The 24,976-nt window shown below is 41.3% G+C and overlaps 1 protein-coding gene across 2 annotated transcripts in view; it reads left to right on the forward strand.

Annotated features, from left to right (window-relative positions):
• The window catches only part of SLC16A9 (solute carrier family 16 member 9), an 86,836-nt gene extending 62,993 nt beyond the window's left edge, over window positions 1-23,843 (forward strand). For both annotated transcript variants that reach the window (XM_033943286.1, XM_033943287.1), the window contains exons 5-6: window positions 8,355-9,266; window positions 21,784-23,843. In XM_033943286.1, the coding sequence (XP_033799177.1) occupies window positions 8,355-9,266; window positions 21,784-21,962 (1,091 nt within the window). In that variant the 3' untranslated portion in view covers window positions 21,963-23,843. The remainder of the gene's footprint in view (window positions 1-8,354; window positions 9,267-21,783) is intronic.
• Window positions 23,844-24,976: the final 1,133 nt, after the last annotated feature.

The raw sequence follows: 24,976 nt of genomic DNA on the forward strand, positions 1-24,976 counted from the left end.
TCACATGTATGACTACCTTCCTTCCGGGAGGCAGGCCTACATGTGCAATCGATGTCAGGAACTGGCTAGCCTGAAGAAGGAGGTCGGGAGACTACAGATCAAAGTACAGGAGCTAGAAGGACTCCGCTCCATACAGGAACCAAGGGAGCTTGAACCAACTGAGGACACCACCAGAGAGAACCACTTCAACGAACAGGTCAGGGAGCTCGAAAGATTCATCGAGGAGGCCTGCAAGATGGTAGAAACACAGGAACACCCGCTCTTCAGAAGGGAACAAACTGATGGAGGACAGGACCCGCCAGGAGCCACCGGGACCCACCAGGACCCATCAGGAGCCGAGGGAGAGGAACCAAGCGGAGAAACAAATCAGGAGGAGGAAGGATTGGAGAACCCAATCAACGACACAGACCTGAGACCCAGGAGGAAGCTGAGGAGAGGAAAATCTGCTATCGTGGTGGGAGACTCAATCCTGAGAGAGGTGGACAGTCACATAGCAGGAGGCAGAGCGGATCGCCTAGTGACATGTCTCCCAGGGGCGAGGACAAAGGACATCTCCGACAGGATTGAGAGAATCATGGAGGGAGCTGAGACAGAGGAAACAGCAGTGATAATCCACGTCGGAACCAATGACGTCAGCAGAAAAAATTTCAACATGACTACACTGACCGAGCAGTTTAAGATCCTGGGGAGGAAGCTGAAGCTGAGGACAGGGAAGATAGCCTTTTCAGAGATCCTGCCAGTGCCAAGGGCAGATGTGAGGAGGCAGACCGAGCTGCAAGCAACAAATGGATGGCTGAGGCGATGGTGTGACGAGGAAGGTTTCCTCTTTGTACGGAACTGGTCAACCTTCCTGGGGAAAAACAAGCTCTACAGGAGAGACGGACTGCATTTGAGCACGGCTGGGACAAGGATGCTGGCACGTAACATCCAGACCTGCATAGACATGACTTTAAACTGATAACAAGGGGAAAGCCGAGAGTCGATCTGACCTCGACACATCGGACCACAGTATCGAGCAAGGATACTGAAACAGGAAAGGAAGATAGTGGACTAGAGGCAAAATGGACACTTTATGGACATAAACCCAAGGATACAGTACAGGGACCCGAGAGGCAAGTAGAGCTAAAGAGCAAGACATGGAGGACACAGCCGGAACCAGAGGACTATCAAAGATCAAAGAAGCGGGCGGAGGACGGGATAGACACACCACAGGAGGTAGCCCGTGAGGAGACCAGCAAGAGCATCAAATCAAGAGTAGACCCAAAAGAAAAGGTAACTAACTGGGACTTAAATTGCCTATATACAAACGCTAGGAGCCTAGGGACTAAAATGGGGGAGCTAGAAGTTATAGCCAGAAATAAGGACCTAGACATAATAGGAATCACAGAGACATGGTGGTCAGAGGACAACAAATGGGATGTGGCCCTGCCAGGGTATAAACTCTACAGGAGGGACAGGGCACACAAGAAGGGGGGAGGAATAGCACTGTATATAAAGGACTACATTCTTTCATCCAGATCAGAAACAACAATAAGGGCAGACAGGCTGGAGTCACTATGGGTTAAGCTAACAGGAGGGGAAGGAGCTGACATCAAATTGGGACTTTACTATCGCCCACCAGGACAACCAGAAGCAAACGACCTGGACCTGGAGGCCGAACTGAGGCAGATGTGCAAAAGTGGAAGGGTGGTGGTTATGGGGGATTTCAACTATCCGGGAATAGATTGGGACACTGGGCACTCAAATTGCACGAGAGAAACTAAATTCATAGAAGTGATAAGAGACTGTTTCATGGAGCAGCTGGTCACAGAACCAACACGAGGGGATGCCACTCTAGACCTAATCCTCAACGGGCTAGAAGGACCCGCAAAGGAAGTGGTGGTACTAGCACCGTTAGGGAACAGCGATCACAACATGATCCAGTACAAATTAAACATGGGAACATCAAAGGTGAAAAGAACCACAACGACAGCACTCAACTTCAGAAAAGGAAACTACAATGACATGAGGAAAATGGTAGGAAAAAAGCTCAGCTACAGCTCAGGGAAGATGAAAACCGTAAAGGAAACCTGGACACTGCTTAAAGGCACAGTGCTCGAGGCGCAGGACCTGTGCGTCCCAAGGTTCAGGAAAGGGTGCAAAAAAAATCAAACTAGAAACCCAGCATGGATAACAACTGCAGTTAATAAGGCGATAAGCAACAAGAAATCATCCTTCAAGAAATGGAAAAAAGAACCAACAAAGGAGAACCAGGAAGAGCACAAAAGGCACCAGAAAGAATGTCATCGAGAGGTCAGGAAAGCAAAGAGAGAATATGAGGAAAGACTGGCAGGAGAAGCAAGAAACTTCAAACCCTTCTTCAAGTATGTCAAAGGGAAACAACCAGCCAGAGAGGAAGTGGGACCACTGGACGACGGAGACAGGAAAGGAGCAATAAAGGAGGAAAAAGAGATAGCTGACAGGTTAAACAAATTCTTCTCGTCAGTCTTCACCAGAGAGGACACATCCAATATCCCAGAACCCGAGTTGATTATAAACGGGGAACACGACGAAAAACTGGTACAACTAGAGGTAAGCAAAGAGGATGTCCTCAGACAGATAGATAGACTGAAGAGCGACAAATCACCAGGCCCGGACGGCATCCACCCAAGGGTACTAAAAGAACTGAAAAACGAAATAGCAGAGACACTCCGCCAAATATGTAACATCTCCCTAAAAACTGGAGAGATCCCAGAGGACTGGAAAATAGCAAATGTCACGCCCATCTTTAAGAAGGGATCAAGGGGTGACCCGGGAAACTACAGGCCTGTGAGCTTGACCTCGGTTCCGGGAAAGATGATGGAAGCAATGATAAAGGACACAATCTGCGAACACATAGAAAAAAATGGACAACTGAAGGCGAGCCAGCATGGCTTCTGCAAGGGAAGGTCGTGCCTCACAAACTTGCTTTACTTCTTCGAGGGAATAAACAACCAGATAGATAAGGGGGAATCCATAGACATCATTTACCTTGACTTCCAAAAAGCCTTCGACAAGGTACCTCACGAACGGCTATTAAAAAAGCTGTGGAACCACGGGGTGCAAGGAGATATCTACCGATGGATCAAACACTGGTTGGCAGGCAGGAAACAGAGGGTTGGAGTAAAGGGCCAATATTCAGACTGGCAATGGGTCACGAGCGGAGTTCCACAGGGGTCGGTGCTGGGACCTCTATTGTTTAATATATTTATTGACGATCTGGAGACCGGGACAAAATGTGAGGTTATCAAATTTGCTGATGACACCAAACTCTGCAGCAGGGTTAGGAACACAGAAGACTGTGAAAACCTGCAAGGGGACCTAACGAGACTGGTAGACTGGGCAAATAAATGGCAAATGAGTTTTAACGTAGAGAAATGCAAAGTCATGCATGTAGGGAAAAAGAACCCGATGTTCAGCTACAAAATGGGGGGAACACGGCTAGGGGTGAGTAACCTTGAAAGGGATCTGGGAGTTATGGTTGACACATCACTGAAACCATCGGCACAGTGTGCGACAGCCTCAAAGAAAGCAAACAGAATGCTGGGCATCATCAAAAAAGGTATCACAACCAGGACAAAGGAAGTCATCATGCCGCTGTATCGCGCAATGGTGCGCCCGCACCTGGAGTACTGTGTTCAATACTGGTCGCCGTACCTCAAAAAGGATATGGCGGTACTCGAGGGAGTGCAGAGGAGGGCGACTAAACTGATAAAAGGTATGGAAAATTTCTCATACGCTGACAGGTTAAAAAAGCTGGGGCTGTTCTCCCTGGAGAAGAGGAGACTTAGAGGGGACATGATAGAAACCTTCAAAATCCTAAAGGGCATAGAGAAAGTGAATAAGAACAGATTCTTCAAACTGTGGGGAGCCACAAGCACTAGGGGTCACTCGGAGAAATTGAAAGGGGACAGGTTTAGAACAAATGCTAGGAAGTTCTTTTTTACCCAGAGGGTGGTGGACACATGGAACAAGCTTCCAGAGGAGGTGATAAGCCAGAACTCTGTACAGGGGTTCAAGAAAGGTTTGGATAGGTTCCTGGAGGATAAGGGGATAGAGGGGTACAGATAGAACTTGAGGTAGGTTATTGAATTGGTCAGTAACCACTTCACAGGTCGCGGACCTGATGGGCCGCCGAGGGAGCGGACCGCTGGGCAGGATGGACCTCTGGTCTGACCCAGTGGAGGCAACTTCTTATGTTCTTACCATAATTTATATAAAGCCCAGTAGAAAATACAACCCCTAATTTTGATATCAGTGCTGTGAGTTTGCATCATGCTAGCATGACAGCTTTGCTGTAGTTGCATTTACTCTGGTAGAAATAATTAAATGTCAAAATAAAATTAACTTGGGTGTTCTTTGGAGAGGTTTAAATATAGGGAAAACGAACTGTATGGTTTCCATGGATATCTCAGCAGACCTCTGATACTGTAGATCCCTTGATTTTATTAAAGAAATTGTATATGGAAGGTATTGGAGGAGTTGTATTAAAATGGTTCAATTCACTGTTGACTGATCGTAAATTCGTGGTGGGATCTCTGCTGTAATATCATCAAAAAAGGGAATGCCACAGGGATGGGCACTATCTGCTTTGGCATTTAATGTTTACATTGCATCACTAAGGCAAGTGTTGGAAGAGCTAGATGTACACTATCATATAATAATAATAATAATAATCAATTTATATACCGCAGGGCCATAAAGTTCTATGTGGTTTACAAAAAATTAAAAAATTACAATTAAGAGAAAAAGTTAGATAACCAAAGAATTAGAAATAATACTATAATGATCTAGATGGATCATTATAATATCTTTGCCAGTTAGCTGCCTAAGGGCCTCTTCTATTAAACTGTGCTAGCAGTTTTCTAGCGCGGGGAGCTGCGCTGAATAGCCCTATGAGCGTTGGGAGCAGCACGGGCCATTCAGCGCGGCTCTCTGCACTAAAAACTGCTAGCGCAGTTTAATAGAAGAGGGGGCAAGTGTTTCATGAACAAATATTTCTTTAAATGTCTCCTAAATTTCACATAGGAATCAGAAAGCATAATCAAATGTTCCAGGCCTTGAAATGCTGCTTGATATGACAGAAGATATTGATGATGTTTTTTTAAATTTACAGCCTCTTAACAGGTGGAAAAACAAAATTTAAATTCGAATTTCTCCTATGCAGATGATATATGTTTCTTTTCCTCAACTGAAACAGGGATTGAGTATGATGTATCAAAATTGGCAAAATGTATGAAAAAGATAGAGAAGTGGGTGGATGAAAATATGTTGATGTTAAATTTGCAAGAAATGGAAGTGATTGTTGGTGACGATGATCCCACCCGAAGGAGCCAAAGGAGATGAAAGTGCAGGATGTGAAATTGTCAGTTTTCTCAAGTATGAGATTGCTGAGTGTCTATTTGGACAGCCATTTAACAATGCAGGAATATATTTTACATGTTAAAGGAGCTTTTATGCAGATGAGAATACTTTCCAGAATAAACCAAATGTTATCTGTATAAAATTTTCAGATAGTAATTCAAAGTTTTGTTATTGCAAAATTTGATTTCTACAATGCATTACTGTATATATTTGAATATAAACCAATGCGAATATAAACAGAGGTAATCTTTTTGACCCAAAATAGGAGGAAAAAAGGTTGACTCGAATATAAACCGAGGTTAGAAATCTAGGTAGGTGAACGTCATAAGTAATGCCATAAGTAATCACTAATTTTTCAGTTAGGGCTGTTTCAAGTCCAATAAAGCTGAAGGAGAGCCAACAAATATTTTCTTACTTGGGGCCTCAACACCAACCAAAGTTCCTGGACATCTATTCCCACCAGAACACCTGGCCTCAGTCACACATGCAGAAAACAGAAAAAAAACCCTGCAAACCAAAAGTACTATTGTACACAAAGGAAACCCTAATATGCCAGACTCTACACACAGTACACTACAAAAGAAATGCATTTTTTCCTGAACAGTCCAAAATACAATAACAACAGATGTAAATTTTCAGAATTGACATATTTCAATCACTAAATTGAAAATAAAAACATTTTTCTTACCTTTGTTATCTGGCGGTTTTATTTTTCTGGTCATCTTGTTCCATCTGTGCTCTTAATGATGTTTTCAAGCCCTCCTTATGCACTTGTTTCTTTCCTTTCCTTCACTTTTTGCACTACATTTGACACTGATTTTTCATATTCAGTTTTCTTCTATTTTTCTGCCTCCATCTCACCATCTATTCCTCTTCCTCTGTCCATGCACACCATCTCTTCCCTCCTCTTCCACTTCCTTCCATCCATGTCTCATCATCTCCTTCCTTCCCCCTCCATCCATTTACACTTGGGAATCACCAAGCTTTACACAAAATTTAATGCAGTAGCATTGTTCAACTTTTTCTGTCATTTTGTCAAAAATGAAAATCGGACAGCACTCAATTACACTTCCTCACTAATCTGCGGTCAGCCGGCAACTGACAGCTTCATTCTCTTTTGTTACGCACCCTTGTATGCCCTGGTTTTTTCTTTTCTCCATGTGCCCCCATTCCTCTTCTCTCTGCCTCTCCCATTCAGCATCTCTCCTTTATTAATTTATTTCTTCCTCCCTCCTCACCTCCTGGTTCCACCAAATGTTCTTCCACCTGATTCTGAAACCCCCCTCACCACGAAAGGCACAAAGAGGTCGCCAGCATGGGAGCGATTCTCTTGCACAGTCCGCTGGCCTTCGCTGCACCATTCCTTTGCTGCGGTCCACCCTAAGCAGAAACAGGAGGTACAGAGGACACCAGCAGCGCTGGAGAATCAAAGAACAGTGGCTTGGGCAAACAAATCCTCCTCTACCCGCTCCCCCCTTCCCCAGACTGACATTGCACTTACAGGCCCTATGCTCTGGAAACTGTCACTGATGATCTGTGCTGGTGCAGAGCCTTGAGCATCTGCATATGCCCAAGGCTTGCTGGATTCCAAGAATCCAGGAATGGATGGGAGTCAGCAGGCCTTGAGCATGCGCAGACACTCAAGGCCCTTCACATCACCAGCACAGAGCGGCGACAGTGGTTTCCAAAGCATCAGACCTGTAAATGTGATGTCGGTCTGGAGCAGGGAGGAGGTGGTAGTGGAGAATAACAGTGCCGGTATCAGAGGAAAGTGGATGATAACAGTGCCAGACATTGAGGGCTGGAGGGAGGTAACAGCGTTGATCATCGGGTGAGGAAGGGAGGAAAATAGCACCATCATTGGAAGGTGGTTCAAATATAAACTGAGACCCCAATTTTTTGGCCCCAAAATCTCAGTTTATATTCAAATATATACGGTATTTTTGGGTATGGCTAAATCTAAGATACATGCTTTGCAAGTGGTGCAGAATACAGCTGCAAGGATGATCACTGGTGCTTCTCATTATCAATATATCTCTCCAGTGTTGAAACAGCTACATTGGTTGCCTGTTATGTTTCGTATTGAATACTAAATTTTGACAATTATACAGTATATCATGTGATATATGGAGAAGCATCATGTTATGTAATGCAAGTTATAAGGAAATATCACAATCAACATTGAGGTTATTGCTTGAGCATACACATGAAGTACACTAAGAAAAATATGGATGGCATCAATTTCTGTGGCTTGTCCTTGGTTATAGAATGCTTTGAATGGTTCATTGAGGCTATGTCAAGATCTGAAGTATTTCAAAAAAATCTCTGAAAATGCATTTATTTGTTAGAGCATTCTTTTAGACTAGAGGATGTTTATTTTTAATTTTTCTGCTAAGTCTGTTTGATTCTTTGTAAAGATGTACTGTTGTTTATTTTATTTTGGGTTTGTGTATATGATTATTGTAATCTGCGGTTCATAGACAAAATCGCGCGAGACAATGGCGCGCCAACAACTGAATGCAGACAACTGAGCGCAAGGTTGACAGCGCGCCGAAGAAAAGCACTATTTTAAAGGGTTCCGACAGGGGGTGTTGGTGGGGAACCCCCCTATTTTACTTAACAGACATTGTGCTGGCATTGTGGGGGGTTTGGGGGGTTGTAACCCCCCTCATTATACTTGAAACTGAACTTTTTGCCTGTTTTTTAGGGAAAAAGTTCAGTTTTAAGTATAATGTGGGGGGTTACAACCCCCCACAATGCCCCCCACACACATCCCCGTCGGAGCTCTTTAAAATAGTGCTTTTCTTTGGCGCGCCGTCAACCTTGCGCTCAGTTGTCTGTGCTCAGTTGTCGGCGCGCCGTTGTCTCGCGCGATTTAGTCCCATCACCGTAATCTGCTTAGGTTATAAGCGGAATAGAAATTTTTTAAAAATAAATAAATAAACTGCAGTTCTTTGTATTTCCTTTTCTAGGTTCGAGTGTTGGCCATTTTATATATGCAGCGCTTCAGAGAGAACTTATGGAGCTCTATGGATTGACTGGATGCTTGCAAATAGTTGGGGCATTATCTCTGAATATATTAGCATGTGGCATTATGATGAGACCTCTGATCTCCACAGAAAAAGCTGAAAAACCGCGACTGGAAATAATTCCTGATCATTACCTTATTTATCATGAAAAAGATCAGCATGAGGAAGAAAACATAACCGTTTTTGAAAAGGGATCCAGTGAGGAAAAGAATGTGAAATATGGATCCAGTGCTGAATGCCAGCAAGAAAATCTCTTGAAGACGGATGGATTAGTCACAATATGTACTACAGAAGCAGAAAATTATTATAAAAAAAAAGTTGCAGAGCAAACAGAATTTTGCAAGCACCTTGCCAAAAGGAAATGGCAAGTGTGTTTAAGCTACTGGGAAGATTCTGTTGTTCTTTTTAATAACAAAGTATTTACAGCACTTCTTATAGCAATATTGCTTTTTGATATAGGTGGCTTTCCGCCTATTCTGCTATTGGAAGATATAGCAAAAAGCTCAGACATTAGCGAGGAAGCCTATTTTATGCCTCTTATCTCCATAGTGGGCATTATGACAGCAGTTGGTAAACTTGCATTAGGCATACTGGCCGATATCCGATGGATAAACACATTGTATCTGTATGTGCTTACATTAGTAGGTTCTGCGCTGGCTTTATTTGCAATCCCTTTTGCCAAAACATATACAATGCTAGCGATACCTACTGGGGCTCTGGGATTCTTTTTTGGCAACTGGTCGATCTTCCCCTATGTAACTACAAAGACGGTAGGACTTGAAAAATTAACGCATGCCTATGGGATTCTTATGTTCTTTGCTGGAATTGGAAATAGTCTTGGCCCTCCACTTATTGGTAAGTTTCTAAGTTCAGAACAAACATATTTAAGGGGCCTTTAGCACATAATCCATGTGACTGCACGTGTTTTGAAAAAGAAATTCTTTGAGGACAAGCAGGCATAATATTCTCACACATAGGGTGATGTCATCTACAAAACCTGGTGCAGACACTGCCAACTACACAGTCATGTTTTTTATTATTATTATTTATTTATATTTTATAGATAAATTGGTACAAGTAATAATGCTTGATCCAGAAACACAGACCCATCATACCTTTTCCAAGAAATTAAATAAGAATTAATAAACCTTCCATAGACCACAAAATTCAGAGGCACATCTAACTAAGGGAGAATACAGAAGAAATATTTAATTAGAAAAGGAAAGGCTATCAATTGACAAACCCGTTCCAATTATACATAAACTTTCAATTCCTGGAGAGAATTTTAATGTCCAAAAAAGATCTCAGTTCATCTGGTAAGAAAAAACATATATTTGTTTCCTAAATAGTGCACCATACATTTACATGGATACACTAATAAGAAAGTGCCCCCTAATTTCTTTACTTCATCTCTCATTTTAAGAAATTCTTTTCTCCTATCCTGTGTCACCTTAGCAACATCAGGATATATAAAAAAAATTTTGATCACAATAATTTTTATGAGAATTTTGAAAAAATAATTTCATTACTGCATTCAAGTCTTGCTCAAATACAAAGGAAACTATCAAAGTTGTTCTTTCTGCCACTTCTGTAAGTAAAGTCTCCAATATGTGGGAAACATCCTCCAATGGATTAACATTCTCTTGAGCTTTTTCTTGATGTCAAACTAGATCACTACTCAAATCCTGTCTAGCATTATTCACTCGTAATGACAAGTAATATATCTTATTAATAGGTGGAATAACCTGAACAGGCATAGACAAGATTTATATTAAATATTTTTTAAAGAAATCCAAAGGGGAAAGAAGGACGGATTTGAGGAAGTTCAACAATCTCCAGATAAGCCTTCTGTTGTAATTTTCAAATTGTTTCATTTTCCGATGTATCACACTCTTATCCTTAACAATCTCAAACAGTCTCCTTAAGACTTTTCACTTCAGACTTGACTTGTGTGACTTGAGTTAAAGATTCAGATTTCACCAACTCCAATTTACTGGATAAATTTTCAATTTCCCAGACAACTGTGATATCTCTTGCACAGACTTTTCAACCAAACCTTCCAATTTATGGAGAACCTGCCAAATCCTTTCCAGTGTAGCTGCCGGAGAAGGAGTTGGAAATCCAACAGCTTCTTTACTGAAAGCATCAAGGATTCCTCAGGCCTTCCCTCCTCTCGGTTCTCTACAGTAGTAGCAATTTCCACTCTTGTGTTGAACTCGGGGTGACCCCTTACTTGTACTGGACAAGGCGGTGTGAAAGTTGCCTTCGGGGACAGAGAAACATTGTGTCCCAAAGAAGAGACCAGTTCTTCCTCACCAGTCTTTACAGCAGGATCCTTCTGGCTTGGTGTTTGCGGAGGGGGTCCAACAGCAAAATGATTGAGAATGAGTTGGAGTGAAGTTGAAGTATGAGCCAGAGAGGGCACAGCCCGAACAGTTCCTTTTCTTTTCGTATGCAGCATCAAAGAAAGAGGCAAATAGCAGGTAATTTCCAGCTCAAACTCTCAGCTTGTCGGCAGTCAATCCGCTATATGGATCCACCCCTGTATACTGTCACTTTAACACTAGGCAGTGTGTGCAGGTGCCTTCCTTCCCAACAGTTCTAAGTTTTCTGTGGAGCCAAGAAACTGTGTCTTTGCTCTCTCCTCAGTGTGTTAAACTTTGAAGGTGTATTTTTTTTGTGCCTTCCAGATATTATTTTATTTTTATTTTCTTCATAATTCTTCATTTTTATTGTTTTCTAATATTTTCTTTGAGTTTGATTACATATTTTGTCAATGTTTCAATTATTGACCTTCAGGCCATTTTGAGGCACTTTTTCGACCCAAGGAGTGTTGACGTTTTTCAGTATACTTTTTACTCGAGCTCCTTGGGCTAAGTCTTTTGGCTTCACATCAGCTTTCACACAAACATCTAATAAATAAACTGAGTGCCATCGAGATGGGCCACAAAGTGACAGGCTTATAAGTCAGCAAGAGGAGTTTAAACTGTATTCGGAAATGGATGGGGAGCCAATGAAGTGACTTGAGGAGAGATTTAATGTGGGGTAATATTCAATATTAAACCTCTTCCAGAGACATAATCCTGGCAACTTGGGAGTCCCACATGTGAGAATATTATGCCTGCTTGTCCTTGGAGAAAGCAAAGATCCCTGTCTCCAAGGACAGCAGATATATATTCTCACAGCCCACCCACCTCCTCTAGTTGGCTTCTTAGCTTTTTTACTGAACTGTTGGTCCCAAATGCCAATGTCAGGCAGGAAGGCACCTGCATGACACGGTGCAGGTATTGCCTAAAGATTTAACGTGACAGTGCACATGGCAGTATCCTTACCAGGTTCCATGGATGATGTTATGTACATGTGAGAACATATGCCTGCTGTCCTTGGAGAACACCTGTTACATGTAAGTATCTTCACTTTACGTAGGAAGAAATTCACAGTTTTCTACATAGTTTACACTTGGTATTTGTGTGAGCAGCTGATGAGGTTAAAACAGCATGTTACTGGAAATTTCATTTACTTGCATATAGGGCTCCTTTTACTAAAGTGCGCTAGCGGTTTTAGTGCACGCTACAATGCCGCGCTAAGCAGGGTAATTGGACACAAGCGCACTCTAAAGCAGCAGTCCCTGTGTGGGTGCCAATTAAGCTGCTAGCTTTGCTCTACGTGTTCAGAAATGCACAGGAATAATGGAATGATGCAAATGTTTTTCAAAAGAAAATTATTTATTAATTATCAAAAATTATTTATCATAAGGTTGTTTGCATCATGGGAATTATTACAGAAGCCAAAAGCTGGCCTTGCTAGTAATGAATTCCAGCGTTTTACCAGTTACACATCCATATATATCCTAAATGACGACATTCCTTCACTACAATCTAACTGGTCAAAATTATTTGCTTCCATATAAGGCTTGCTTCCTTCATATGGGCGTGTCACAAAAGCATTCCTAAAAATTACATTCTTATGCCAAGCTTACATGCTTTATAAAAAGAAATACATAGACAGTTATTGTAATGTACTCACCAAGACTAATGCACACATACAGCTTTTAAATCCCTTCCTGTTACAATCAACCTGCATCTCTGTACTGTGATATTCATGTCCCGTTGACTAACTGAAACTAGAGGAGAAGGAGGGATCAACCCCCCTCCCATCAGAGTTTCACAGAGTAGAAAAAGTTGCTTAAGGTCAGAGGTTAAATCCCAGATGTAGTCCTCTCAGAATTTCTTCAGATTTCAAATATATGAAATCAAAGTAAAATGTATTCTAATCTACACTTGTTACCTATAGCTACATAAGTAAATTCCTATTGTGTAGTTTTAATGACTTACTGACTTACTAAAACTTAATTCTGGATTTATACAATGATACATATGTGGATTCGATTAGTCTTTCTCACTGCAGAATCAGGGCCCCTTGGAATGTGAGGCAACTAGGTCAGAGGCCAACTCCTGTCTGCCTATAACTTCCCAAGGACCAGGCTGGACACACATCTGAACAAAGAAACCTTATGAAACTTAAGCTTTGCCATCTGGGTTAAATTTGCTATGTTGCTTATCAATCACACTAATGTCCTAGCCTACCTTCCTATTCCTTCAAGCACATAGCACATGTGAAATCAATATGTTAGGATCCCATCTTTTGCTTTTGCCTCTCTGATTATTATATTCTGGCTTATCCAATATTTTCTAGTTTCATATATTTATGTACAGCCATTAATAACATTCTCACCTGCTCTTGGATTAGGCCCTATCTATCAACAGGTTTTTCTAACTAGTGAATCCTGTGCAATGTGAGAAAGTGTAATGGTTGAATTTTTTATTTCATGTTTGCTCATTTCACCAAAATCTACCTGTCCATGTAAATAAGCTGGCCCTCCCCAGGCCTATTTAAGGCACAGAACAACCTCAGCGCACGCTAGACGCTAATGCCTCCATAGAGCTTGCATTAGCATTTTCTGTTTAGCGTTAGGTTTGCGCACGCTAAAAACGCTAGCGCACCTTAGTAAAAGGAGCCCATAGTGTTTTACACATCTGACTTAAACATCTAAACCTCAGAGCATAAGAATAGCTATTCTGGGTCAGAATAATGGTCCTAGCCCACTATCCTGCTTCCATAGTGACAAATTCAAGTCAAAAGTACCTGGCATAACCCCAAATATTAGCAACATTCTATGCTACCAATCCCATGGACAGCAGTGGTTTCCTATATATCTATTTCAATAGCAGACTATGGACATTTTCCTCCAGGAAATTGTCCAAACCTTTTTTAAGCTCAGATATGCTAACCTCTGTAATCACATCTTCTGGCAATGAATTCCAGAGCTTAACTATCCTTTGAGTGAAATAATATTTCCTCCTATTTGTTTGCAAATTATTTCCCTGTAAATTCATTGAATGTCCCCTGGTCTTTGCAATTTTTAATGGTGTAAATCAATTCACATGTTCCCCTTATACATCCCTCAGGATTTTGTAGACTTCAACCATATCTCCCCTCAGCTGTCTCTTTTCCAAGCTGAAGAGCCCTAACCTCTTTAGCCTTTCCTCATATAAAAGGAGTTCCATCCCCTTTAACATTTTGATCGCTTCTATTTGAGCATTTTCTAATTCTGCTATATCTTTTTTGAGATACAGCGACCAGAATTGAATGCAGTACTCAGGGTGAGGAGGCACAATGGAGCGATAGAGGCATTATAATATTCTTGGTCTTTTTCTACCATCCCTGTCCTAATAATTCCTAGCATTCTGTTTGCTTTTTTGGCTACTACATCACACAGAGTACAGAGAGTGAGGTAGACTCCATGAAGTCACATGGTAATACTTTTTAAACAAACAGAAGAAAATATATTTTCACTCAACAATTAGATAAGCATTTAGTATATCTGGGCTTAAAAAAGGTTTGGACAAGTTCCTGGAGGAAAAGTCCATAAATTGCGCTTGGTATAGCTGTGCCATGTACCCCCTTATGCACCCTTCACCTCACCCTTATATCTTTTCAAATCTTCTCTGGCTGTAAGCAACATATCTTACCCAGTGCTTGCGCTGACATCATCCTTCCCTCTGATGTGACTTCCTGGTCCCAGTGAACCCTGGGAATCAGTACCATGGAATCTTACTACTCTTTGGATTCTACTATGTACTTGTGACCTGAATAAAAGGATACTGGGCTAGATGGATCTTTGGTCTGGTTAGTATGGCAATTCTTATGTTCTCAAGTTCAGATTCTTTGCCATATTCTCCAAATTTTCAACCTTATGGTTTAATAACAATCTATTCCGAAGTAACCTTCTTTGCTGCTTTAGTACCTTGGATCCCCTATTGATTCTCCAAGAATTTTAATGAACGGGAGATTACTCAAGGAAGATGAAACAAAATGGTACAAATTATATGTAGGAATTGCATGGCAGTCCAAATTGAGTCCAGCGTCACATCCTGTAGCCAGAATAGATGGAATATCTAATGGCACAACTCTCTCTCTCTGAAGGGCCACTACTCCTTCCCTATGTGGAGGAGTAGCCTACTACAGGGATTCTCAGCCTAGTCCTTGGGGCACACAAAGTCCCATTGGGTTTGATATCCACAATAAATATGCATGAGAGAGATTGGCATGCACTTCCTTCTTGGTAGGCAAATCTAACTCCTGCATATTCATTCTGAATAACTAGAAAATCCGATGGGACTTTTGTGTGCCCCATGGACTGGGTTGAGAAGGCCTGGCCTACTGAGTAGTACAATTAGTTGGGAACCAGAGAAGCCAGGGTTCAAATCACAGTGATATTTATGGAGACTTTGGGCAAGTCACTTAGGGAAGAAGTTTACAATGTAGACTATTGTTGAGTTGGGTTATTTTACCACAAGTCATGCTATTTTGGCAGAGGATCTCCTTGCATAAAATGGAACCCTATGCTAAAAAAAAGCATGACATGGTAAAACAGTAGAAATCCAATGTTCTTGATACTTCTTTTATTATTCAGTTAATCCTTTAAAAAACAATGTCCACATTTGTTATTGGAGGACCCAACACAGGCCATGTTTCGGCAAAACACACCTTCCTCAGGGAGCCAAGAAAATGTATACGCAACCTTTTGCAAATGCGGGATAGCATAAATGTCTTGGCAAACCAAGCTGAAAAACGCCAGAGAGGCACAAAATCTGAGCACTGCAGAAGCAAACTGAGGAAGGCTTGTTTTGCTGGGTCCTCCATGACAAATGTGGACATTGTTTTTTAAAAGATTAAATAAATAATAAAAGAAGCGTCAAGAACATTGGATTTCTACTCTTTTACCATAAGTCATGCTTTTTGTAGCATAGGGTTCCATTTTATGCAAGGAGATCCTCTGCCAAAATAGCATGACTTGTGGTAAAATAACCCAACTCAACAATAGTCTACATTGTAAACTTCTTCCCTAAGTGACTTGCCCAAAGTCTCCATAAATATCACTGTGATTTGAACCCTGGCTTCCCTGGTTCCCAACTAATTGTACTACTCAGTAGGCCAGGCCTTCTCAACCCAGTCCATGGGGCACAAAAATCCCATCGGATTTTCTAGTTATTCATTTCTTTTGGATTGTCCTTTTCTCCTGTGGAAATTTGGGTCTTCTCTTCTTCTTGTTGTAATTATAATAATAATAATAATAACTTTATTTTTGTATACCGCCATACCCCGAAGAGTTCTAGGCGGTTCACATCAATTAAATAGGGTTACAAGTGGTTCACATCAATTAGACAGAGTAACAGCGGTTCAAGATCAGCTTGATCAGAGTTGCCAGGGGGGGAGGGGGAAGTGTTGAGGGGGGAGGTTTGTTTAGTTAGGAAGGGGCATTAAGGATCCTGGTCTTGGAAGAGGTGGGTTTTGAGCATTTTTCTGAAGCCGAGGTAGTTGGGGGCCTTGAGGGCCATTTGGGTTAGCCATGGGTTTAGCTTGGTAGCTTGGAAGGCGAAGGTTTTGTCAAGGAATTTTTTAGAGTGGCATAGTTTTAGGGAGGGGTAGGCGAAGAGTTGAATTCTGCGGGTGTTCTTGATGATGTGATTCAGGAGGAAGTGAGGGATGATGTAGCTTGGGGATAAACCAAACACTGTTTTATAGCAAAAGCAGGCGAATTTGAATAGTATTATGGTAAAGCAGCCCATCTATATGGTAGTCCACAATAACTTCCCCCCTCAATCTTCTGTTTTCTCAAATATAAACAGATTGTAAAAGCCCTCTGAGTTGACAGGAATACATTCAAGCATGCTAGATAGCTCACCTTGAGCTACTACTGAAGAAACATAAGCCAAATTCTAAACTAAAATAAATGGGAGGAGATCAAAGCACCTCCTAGAGAAAAAGTGTACAGATGAAAGAATATTCTTAATTCTTGAAAGTGGGCTGGGCAGATGGAGAACAAGGAGGGGAAAATGATAATCTGAGAAAGTTTGCATCATTATTACTGATGCTATCTGCCACATGGGTCAATGCCCAGCTTCAATCTAGTATTTGGTTTAGTACCTAAAAGTTTTGATGGCAATTGTCTTCAAAAGTATGCAAGCGTTATGAACCTGACTCACTAAAGTGTGGGATAACATTGCCATGCTTTAACGTACAATAATAATACCCATTACCACACTCTAGTGAATAGGCCCATTCATAATAATGTAAGCTGCATTAAAATCAGCTATTAACAACATGCTTTAAAATAGCTAATTTATACTATAACTTAGTGAAATTTCCTTATCTCTCCAAATCATCCCCAACGAGTTGAGTATTGAGTTGAATATAAGACATCCTACGAGCAGATGGAGAGACTAAGAACTACTGACTAACATCATCCTATGCAACCTTGAGCTAGCCAGTATTCTGAGTTTCCTGGTAGATGGTAGGTGAATACCTGTGCAGCCTTGCTCTGGTTAGTCCTTGCTTGGGTGTGCCGATTTTGGCTCTGTGGATTAAAAACAAACAAACAAAAAAAAAAGAAAATAAGAAAATTCATAAATAATGCCAGAGCTGTGACTCAATGAAAAAAAAAAAGCCAGAACACATGTTTTAAGAGCTTAGCTAGTCTTGAGCTCTGTGTCCCGGGGTGTACACACTGAGGTTTTTGAGCCCCGCCCTCCATCCAGAGTTGTGCTTATACTTCAGCCTCCACTCCTCTATGGGCTAGGAGGCATTCCTTAAGTGCCCCCTGGGGAAAAGAATATAACAACTCACAGTCTAACAAATCAAAACAAAAAACATAATGTAGATCTCCAGGCAATGTAGGCTCAGCTTTGGGCCGTTTAGAAAAGTGTTGGGGAGGACTTGTGCATGGCAGCCCTTGCTAAAAAGGTGTACCACAGTACTATTTTTGATGTACAGTGCCTTATGTCCTCTGCTAGAGACATTTGCCACATAGTGTGCATAGTGAGGCCTTGGGGTCTTTGGAACATGCCCGCAGTAATCTAATGGTAAGGCAGCAGTTCTTGAAGCACAGCAAGTATTTGGCTAATGCTCCTCTCAGAAGAGCCAGTTTTAGCAGCAAATTCTGCCATTTTGGGCACTCTTTCCTCTGCGCAGAGTAAGCTGAAAATGCCTCTGGTAATATCTTTTCAGGATATGGGGGCAGGTGAGTTTTTCCTCCCCAAAGTTTATTTTGTTACACATCAAGCCTGTTTCTAATAGTGGCTCTTTGACTTCAAGAGGATCTGCGTAATTTCCTGGTGCTCGGGCTTACTCATTGCTTAATGAGAATCTTTTCTTTTTTCTGTAGTGCTCTCTGAGTTACATTCTCCAGCTGTCAGCTTGTTTGCATGAATCACTATTTATAAGGGCTATTCTCTTCAATTTATTTTAGAGGCTCTTTTCCTGTCTCTCATTATACTCCTGCTCCTAGGCAGGTCTCCTCCTGGCTGGAAGAAAGGAGTACCGTATATACTCAAATATAAACTGAGATTGTTGGCCCAAAAAATGGGGGTCTTGGTTTATATTTGGATCAATACCCACCTATTCCCTTCCCGGACCTTTTTGCAGGCTTTCGCTGAACCTTGTCCAGCGGTGGGCCTGGACAGGAGGGATCCCTTCCGTCTCCTGTCCCAGGTGACTTAAAAAAAACTTTCACCTTCCTCCCGCCTCCCTGGAATACCTTTCAAATACTGGGTGGTCCAGCGGTGAACCGGGACAGGAGCAATCTTCCTACACTCCTGCCTCATGCAGAGCCGCAAGCTGAATGTCTGCCGCAAGTTGTCACAGCAAACTTGCGAGTTCCTGCGGTGCACAGGGACAGGAAGGATCCCTCCTGCCTCCTGTCCCAGGCAACTGTAAAGACATTCACCTCCCTCCCGCCTCCCCGGCATGCTTTTCAAATCCTTGGGGTCCAGCGGTGAACCAGGCAGCAACGAATGGCTGCCGCAAGTTCTTGGGCTATTTTCAGGGCAGCAACTTGGCCATTCCTCTATTCCTTTGTGAAGAATTTCTGGTAGGCTGTATAGTTGAGTCAGGAGGCAGCCTTTGTAGCCAGGTTGTTGACTCAGGGGTTGTCAGTGTCTGAACATCAGCAAGTACTGCTTTTATACATCCCACTCATCAGGAATAGTCTGGAGCGACAAGGAAGGAAAAATTAGGTCTTACTTGCTAATTTTCTTTCCTTGTGTCTTTCCAGGTTTATGTGGATCATTAGTTCTTGAAAGTCCAGAGTTGATGGTGGTCCCTGATATTATTTTCTGAAGTACTGTGGTTCTGGTTGTTTTCTTTCATTGGGTTGTTGGGGTTCTTTCTTTATAGCATTCTGCTTGATCAAAAATACTGGCTGGCTCAAGTTTGCACATGACATTATAGGACGCATTGGTGTATCAAGGGCGGGGGGATGGGGGTGCAGACCGCCCTGGGTGCAAGCATGAAGGGGGTTCCCGGCCTTGGAGTCATGGTCCGGGAACTTCCCCTTCTCACACCTGACCACAAGGCTCTGGGTTGTCCCCGTGGCCCAGCATGTACTCACCCTTCTCTCCTGTACGGTCTAATGCCACTTATACCTTCCGTCAAGCTGAAAAAACTGCCAGCCTCAGCAGTGATTTCGAGACATTGCTCGCGGCTCCCCTTCCTGCTTTCCGTGTCTTCCTGGTCTTTCTCCAATGACCCAACTTCCTGTTTCTGCCCGGGTGGACCGTGACAGACGGAAAGCAAAAAGTGGAGCCATGGGCAACGTCGCTGAATTATTGCTGAGGCCAGCAGTTTTTTCAGTTGATGGAAGGTAAAAGTGACATCGGACTGGCCAGGAGAGAAGGATGAGAACATGCTGGGCCTGGACTAAATGTTTTTGTTTTTTTTAAAGTACAAAGCAAAGGGGGGTATTAAGAAGTGTTAACTGGACTAACTGGGGGTTTTTTTTTTCCAGTACAAAGTGGGGAGTTTTGTAAAAGGGGAGGAGTTAGTTTGTGATTACATATTCCATACTAGGCGAAGCTGTTTTCTAAGTTCTGTGTGCTCGAAAGACATGGTTTTCTGTTAGCATTGAATGTTCAGGATTGATCTGTACTAGTCTGGCTTGTTCAGTTTTACAATGGGTGTATTGATGATCTACTGCTCACTGCAGTATGTAAGATGCTGCCTTTTCCTAGGTACACTCTTGTTGTGCGACATGTGAATTGTTACTAAAAATCATGTTGTTCTACAGATGGGGGGAGGGGTCAAAAATGATAGGCCCGGGGTGTCGCATATGCCTGGTACGCCACTGATAGGAAGATGTCATTCAGTAGTGCTTAGTCTCTCCATCTGCTGGTAGGAGGTTGGGAACAGTCTGGATAGTTTCAAGAAAAGATAATTAGCAGATTAAGACCTAATTTTTCATCGCTATAAATTTACTATTACAATTAAAGCAAATTAAATAGTAGGTATTTCAGAGTACAGTATGCTCTCCCTGGAACTTACAAATAATCTAGCAGCAAAGAGAGTTTTACAGAGTTGTCAGTATAAAGAGAACATAGGTTCTTGGCAGAACCTGGTCCATGCTTTTATTTTCAATGAGTAGAAGACCCAACCAAAACAAAAAATTGTTTGAATGATTTTAGAGGTTTGGATTTTTTCCTCCATTTGTGTTCCAGCTTTACTCTAGCATCATGTGTAATGCTAAATAATCTTTGAATTTATGTTCAGAAACCAGTGTTTTTGAAAAGCAGCAGGATAAGAAACCTTTTATCTTTCAGTGGAGATGTGGCTATTGTGATGAAAACAGGTGCTAGAGAGGCTCCTCAGATCTCTATCACATCCATACGAAAGGAAACAGACCTAGACAGAGTGTTCCAGAAAAAGACTCTTATTAAAAGCTCTACAAGGGCTGCTTCAGGAGTCTACATCTTACAAACAGTAATGAAATTCTATAATAACATACAAAGCATACAGCATAAAGAAGTCACAAAACCAAAAGCACAGCATCAGAGGTCCAGGCAAGGTATTGTGTGCACCACAATGATCATGCTTACAGAATGTAAATAAGCAGATAAGTATAACAAGATTAAATTAAAACATAATAAATTAACAATTTTTTTAAAAGCAGAATAAAACAGTGGACCCATATCTGTGTCATGCTGTATATACATTGAATAGGTGAAAGCTACTGGCAGCTCATATTTAGGGTCAATATTTCACTGTGCTTTGGTAAAACAGAAAATGCCATATGTGTTATTCCAACAAAGGGGCTATAACAAAGAAGTATTATGATGAAAAATACTGTATACTGTTGTACTTTCTAGTTTTCGACATCAACAGACATCTCTACCACTATCCCTTTTCTGCTTTATCAGTCTGGCTCTCTCTCTCTCTAATGTCAGATTCATGCAGGGTATATCAAAGTATATGAAGGAACAGAGGGAATACAGGAGAACATTCATGCAGTCTGTACAAAAAGATTGTTAGCCCACTACATAGGCAGTCATCATTGTTAAAGTTGCATATTCCAAATTTTCTAAAGGTAAAATAGTTTTGGAGAGAGGAAATGTAAAAATAACAGAGAGGGAGAAAGATAAACAGAAATATGCTTAGGAGAGAGGTCTGGTAATGTAACATAAATTCATGTATGCTTGTGAGTAAACAAAGGAGATATTCAGATCAAATGGGGTAGTTGCGTGGTCAACATTAAGGGCTCCTTTTACTAAGCTGTAATAGCGGTTTTAGCATGCGCTGAATTGCCGCGTGCGCTAGACCTTAACGCTAGCATTAAGCTTGCGTTCTAGTTCTAGCCGCGTAGTGCGGGTTTAACGCGTGCTAAAATCCTACGTGCGCTAAAAACGCTATCGCAGCTTAGTAAAAGGAGCCCTTAGATTCAATTTAATCCTGAACTCTGAAACGAAACTAAAAATTGGTAAATTTTTCATGTTTGTTTAATATGGAAGAGCGCATTTGCATTTCTCTGATTGCCTTGCAGGTTGGTTTTATGACTGGACGCAGACCTATGAAATGGCATTCTACTTCAGTGGCCTCTGCGTGCTATTTGGCGCCTTCCTCCTGTGGCTTGCAGCCCTACCATGCTGGGACAACTGTAAAAAGCAGGGCCCTAAATTGTCTCAAAATATTTATTCATATCAAGTGGCATGCACGGCATGAGTGGCAGTTTTGGACGTCTGTCGCAAGCTCTCTGTTATCTGGACAGTTATGTGGCAGTTTTAAATTTGTATTTATAACACATTCTTCTGTTGAACTCCAGCTTGTACCACTCTGACCTTAGAATTTGAATGTTACTGTACCTTTTGGTGTTTGTCACATTCCAAGAGGCTGATTCTCAGTCAAAACAACTTTTAAGATCTGGAGTTTTTAAGTCTAATAGTTTGGTTTCTAGATTAAATGAGGCTTTTATAGACAAGTACAGTTTTTGTTTATGGTGAGAAGTAGAAAGAAGTAAAAATAATTGTAAAAAAACTAAGGGGCATGTTTACTAAAGTGCTCTAAGCAGTTAGTACAGGCTTTAATGCACAATCTCTACGTGCAGGCCTGGACTAAAACAGTGCGATAAATATCCCATGCTAATTGCTTAGTATGGTTTGGACGGAATATGGGTGGAGATGAGTACACACTACCCACTGCAGGAAGTGCATAGGAAATAATGCATACTGTCAAATGTACAGCTACTGTGAGTATATCTTACACCACTTCAATGGGTGTCATTGGGTGCATTGGAGTTAATTGGGCCTGACAGTAATGTGCAGTAGGAAACTTGTCTGTGCAGGGAATGCTGGACACTCCCCCTGACAGTTAACCCAAAGCCTTTGTGCTACCCTGTGTTAATTTTGACTATAAACGCATGATACTAAACTTGGTAAACAGGCCCTGAAAACAGTAAAGAGGTAATTTTAGAAAGGCTCTTACATGCAGAAAAGAAGTGTTTCAGAAATTGCTATATGCATATATAAATATGCCTAATGCATCTACTTATGCATGCAGGCATTCACATTCTTGGTGCTTATTTTGTAAAGGCACATAAGAAGCATGGACATTTTTCAGTGATATCAAGATGGAAGATGGTTTTTGATTTAGTTTTTGTAATTAATTATTTGAAGAGATTTAAAAAGGACCAGTTATTAAATTAAAGAGTTAAGTTGCTTAACACAAAACTGAGGTAACTCTTCTTTAAGAGGAGAGTGTGGTGTTGTGGTTACAGCTGCAGCCTCAGTACCCTGAGGTCGGGGGTTCAAACCCTGCACTATTCCTTGTGATCCTGGGCAAGTCACTTAATCTTCTACTGCCCCAGGTATATTAAACAGACTTTGGTCCTGCTGGGACAGAAAGGGAAATAAGTACCTGATTGTAAACCATTTATTGTTTATACCTTGTCCAAGTGGTATTTCAAATCCCATTCCCTTTATGAAGGTCCACAAAAATTTTAAGATGTATTAGGATATTCTTTCTTTTTTTTTTTTTTTGAGGGGGGATATTATAAAGTTTTTACCATCAATCCTTCAAATGATTTGGTCTTTATAAAATAAGGGTCCTTTTTACAAAGCCTTTGTAGCAATTCCCCTGCGGCAAATACAACTCCATCACCAAAATTCCTATGAGCTTTGGTGCTTTGCCACAAGAGAATTGCGGTTTTGTAAAAGGGGCTCAAAATGTAATATAGGTGCATTATTCACATTTTTGGCAGGCACTCTGTTATAAAATTCTCTAGGTGGATAAAATTAAAACAACCAGTTTGTAAAATAGGAGTCCTTTTACTAAGATGCGCTAGCTGTTTTAGCATGCGCTAAATATTAGCACGCAGTAAACGCTAACGCGTCCATAGACTATAGCATGCCTTAGTAAAAGGACCCCATATTGAGGTACTATGTTATATGTAAAGAAGTCTGTTTTCTAAGGCATTTCTCTGTATAAAACAGAAACTTTTATAAAAGATGTCTAAAGTCTCAGGAATAAAAAAAATGAAGTTTTAATGAATTCTGTAAAAGTAAACAATTTGTAATGCAACAGTCCAAACACCATCCTTTTTATGTGGAAAAAAAAAAAAAAGTTGCAGAAGTTCAAACATGACTTTTTCAAACTGCTTATGGACTCTTAATGTGAAAAATTGGCCGTTCTCAATATTTTGCATCTGAGACTTTAGTCACGTTTTCCCCAGAGATGGTCACAAATTATCCTAGGTATAGATGCTCAAACTGATGCGTATATGTAACCCTGTATATGTACAAGTTTGTGACCCAATCAGAAGCATGGAAAGTAAATCAGTAAATATGTGTGTCTGAGAGCAGGTCTAATAAGCATTCTTTACTTTTTAAACTTGGTGTGTTATAAACATTCCTGTTGCACAAGCTAGGAAGCTTGTTATAAAGAATACTCAAATAGTATTATTTTCAAAGCTATTTTACAGAATAAATTGTTCTTTTTATAAAATTGCTTGTCCTCTATGTGGCTAAAATTATAGGGATCCCACAGGACTTTTGTCAGACCACTACACCCAGATCAGTGATAATGTCATGAATTGCAAGGTGAGTCTGGCCTGGCTTCTCTGCAAACTCATTTTGGTTTTGCTTTACCAATTGTTCCAAGTCAGATCTCTGTGGAAGAGAAAGCTGATCATTAAAGGGAGCATGTAGGGATCCCAGTTTAGTTGTGGCCTCTGGGCCAAAATCATCCTTCTGCACTAATGCTGCAGTCATTGGGATCCATGTCTTTAATAGATTGACATGGAAGACCTTTATTTTATCTCTCTTATCGTGTTGGGCCACCTTGTAGTTAACAGAGTGTCTCTCAAACTTTCTCAAGCCGGGGCACACTAAAGGTAGTGACCACAGCTCGAGACACCCAGAAGTGCGTGGATGTCGCAGTTATGACATCACAAGCTTGTGTGACATCATCACGTTGACATCCACACATGCGCACAGGCTCTCCAGACAGGCCCTGAAATGCCAATAAGGCATGCCAACAAGGAAGTCTAACAAATATTAACTGAGTACCCCCAACCACAGATCTGCCAAGCTCCACCCTAGACCCACCCAAGCTCTTCTCCAGATCCAGCCTTTACTAATTGTAATGTTATTTTTTCCATTCATTTTTCATATACACACAATATATACAGCAGATATAAATTCTCAAAACTGATACATTTCAACCACTATATTGAAAATAAA

This window comes from Geotrypetes seraphini, chromosome 4 (genome assembly GCF_902459505.1).
Source record: "Geotrypetes seraphini chromosome 4, aGeoSer1.1, whole genome shotgun sequence".
In the NCBI taxonomy this organism is placed as follows: Eukaryota; Metazoa; Chordata; class Amphibia; order Gymnophiona; family Dermophiidae; genus Geotrypetes; species Geotrypetes seraphini.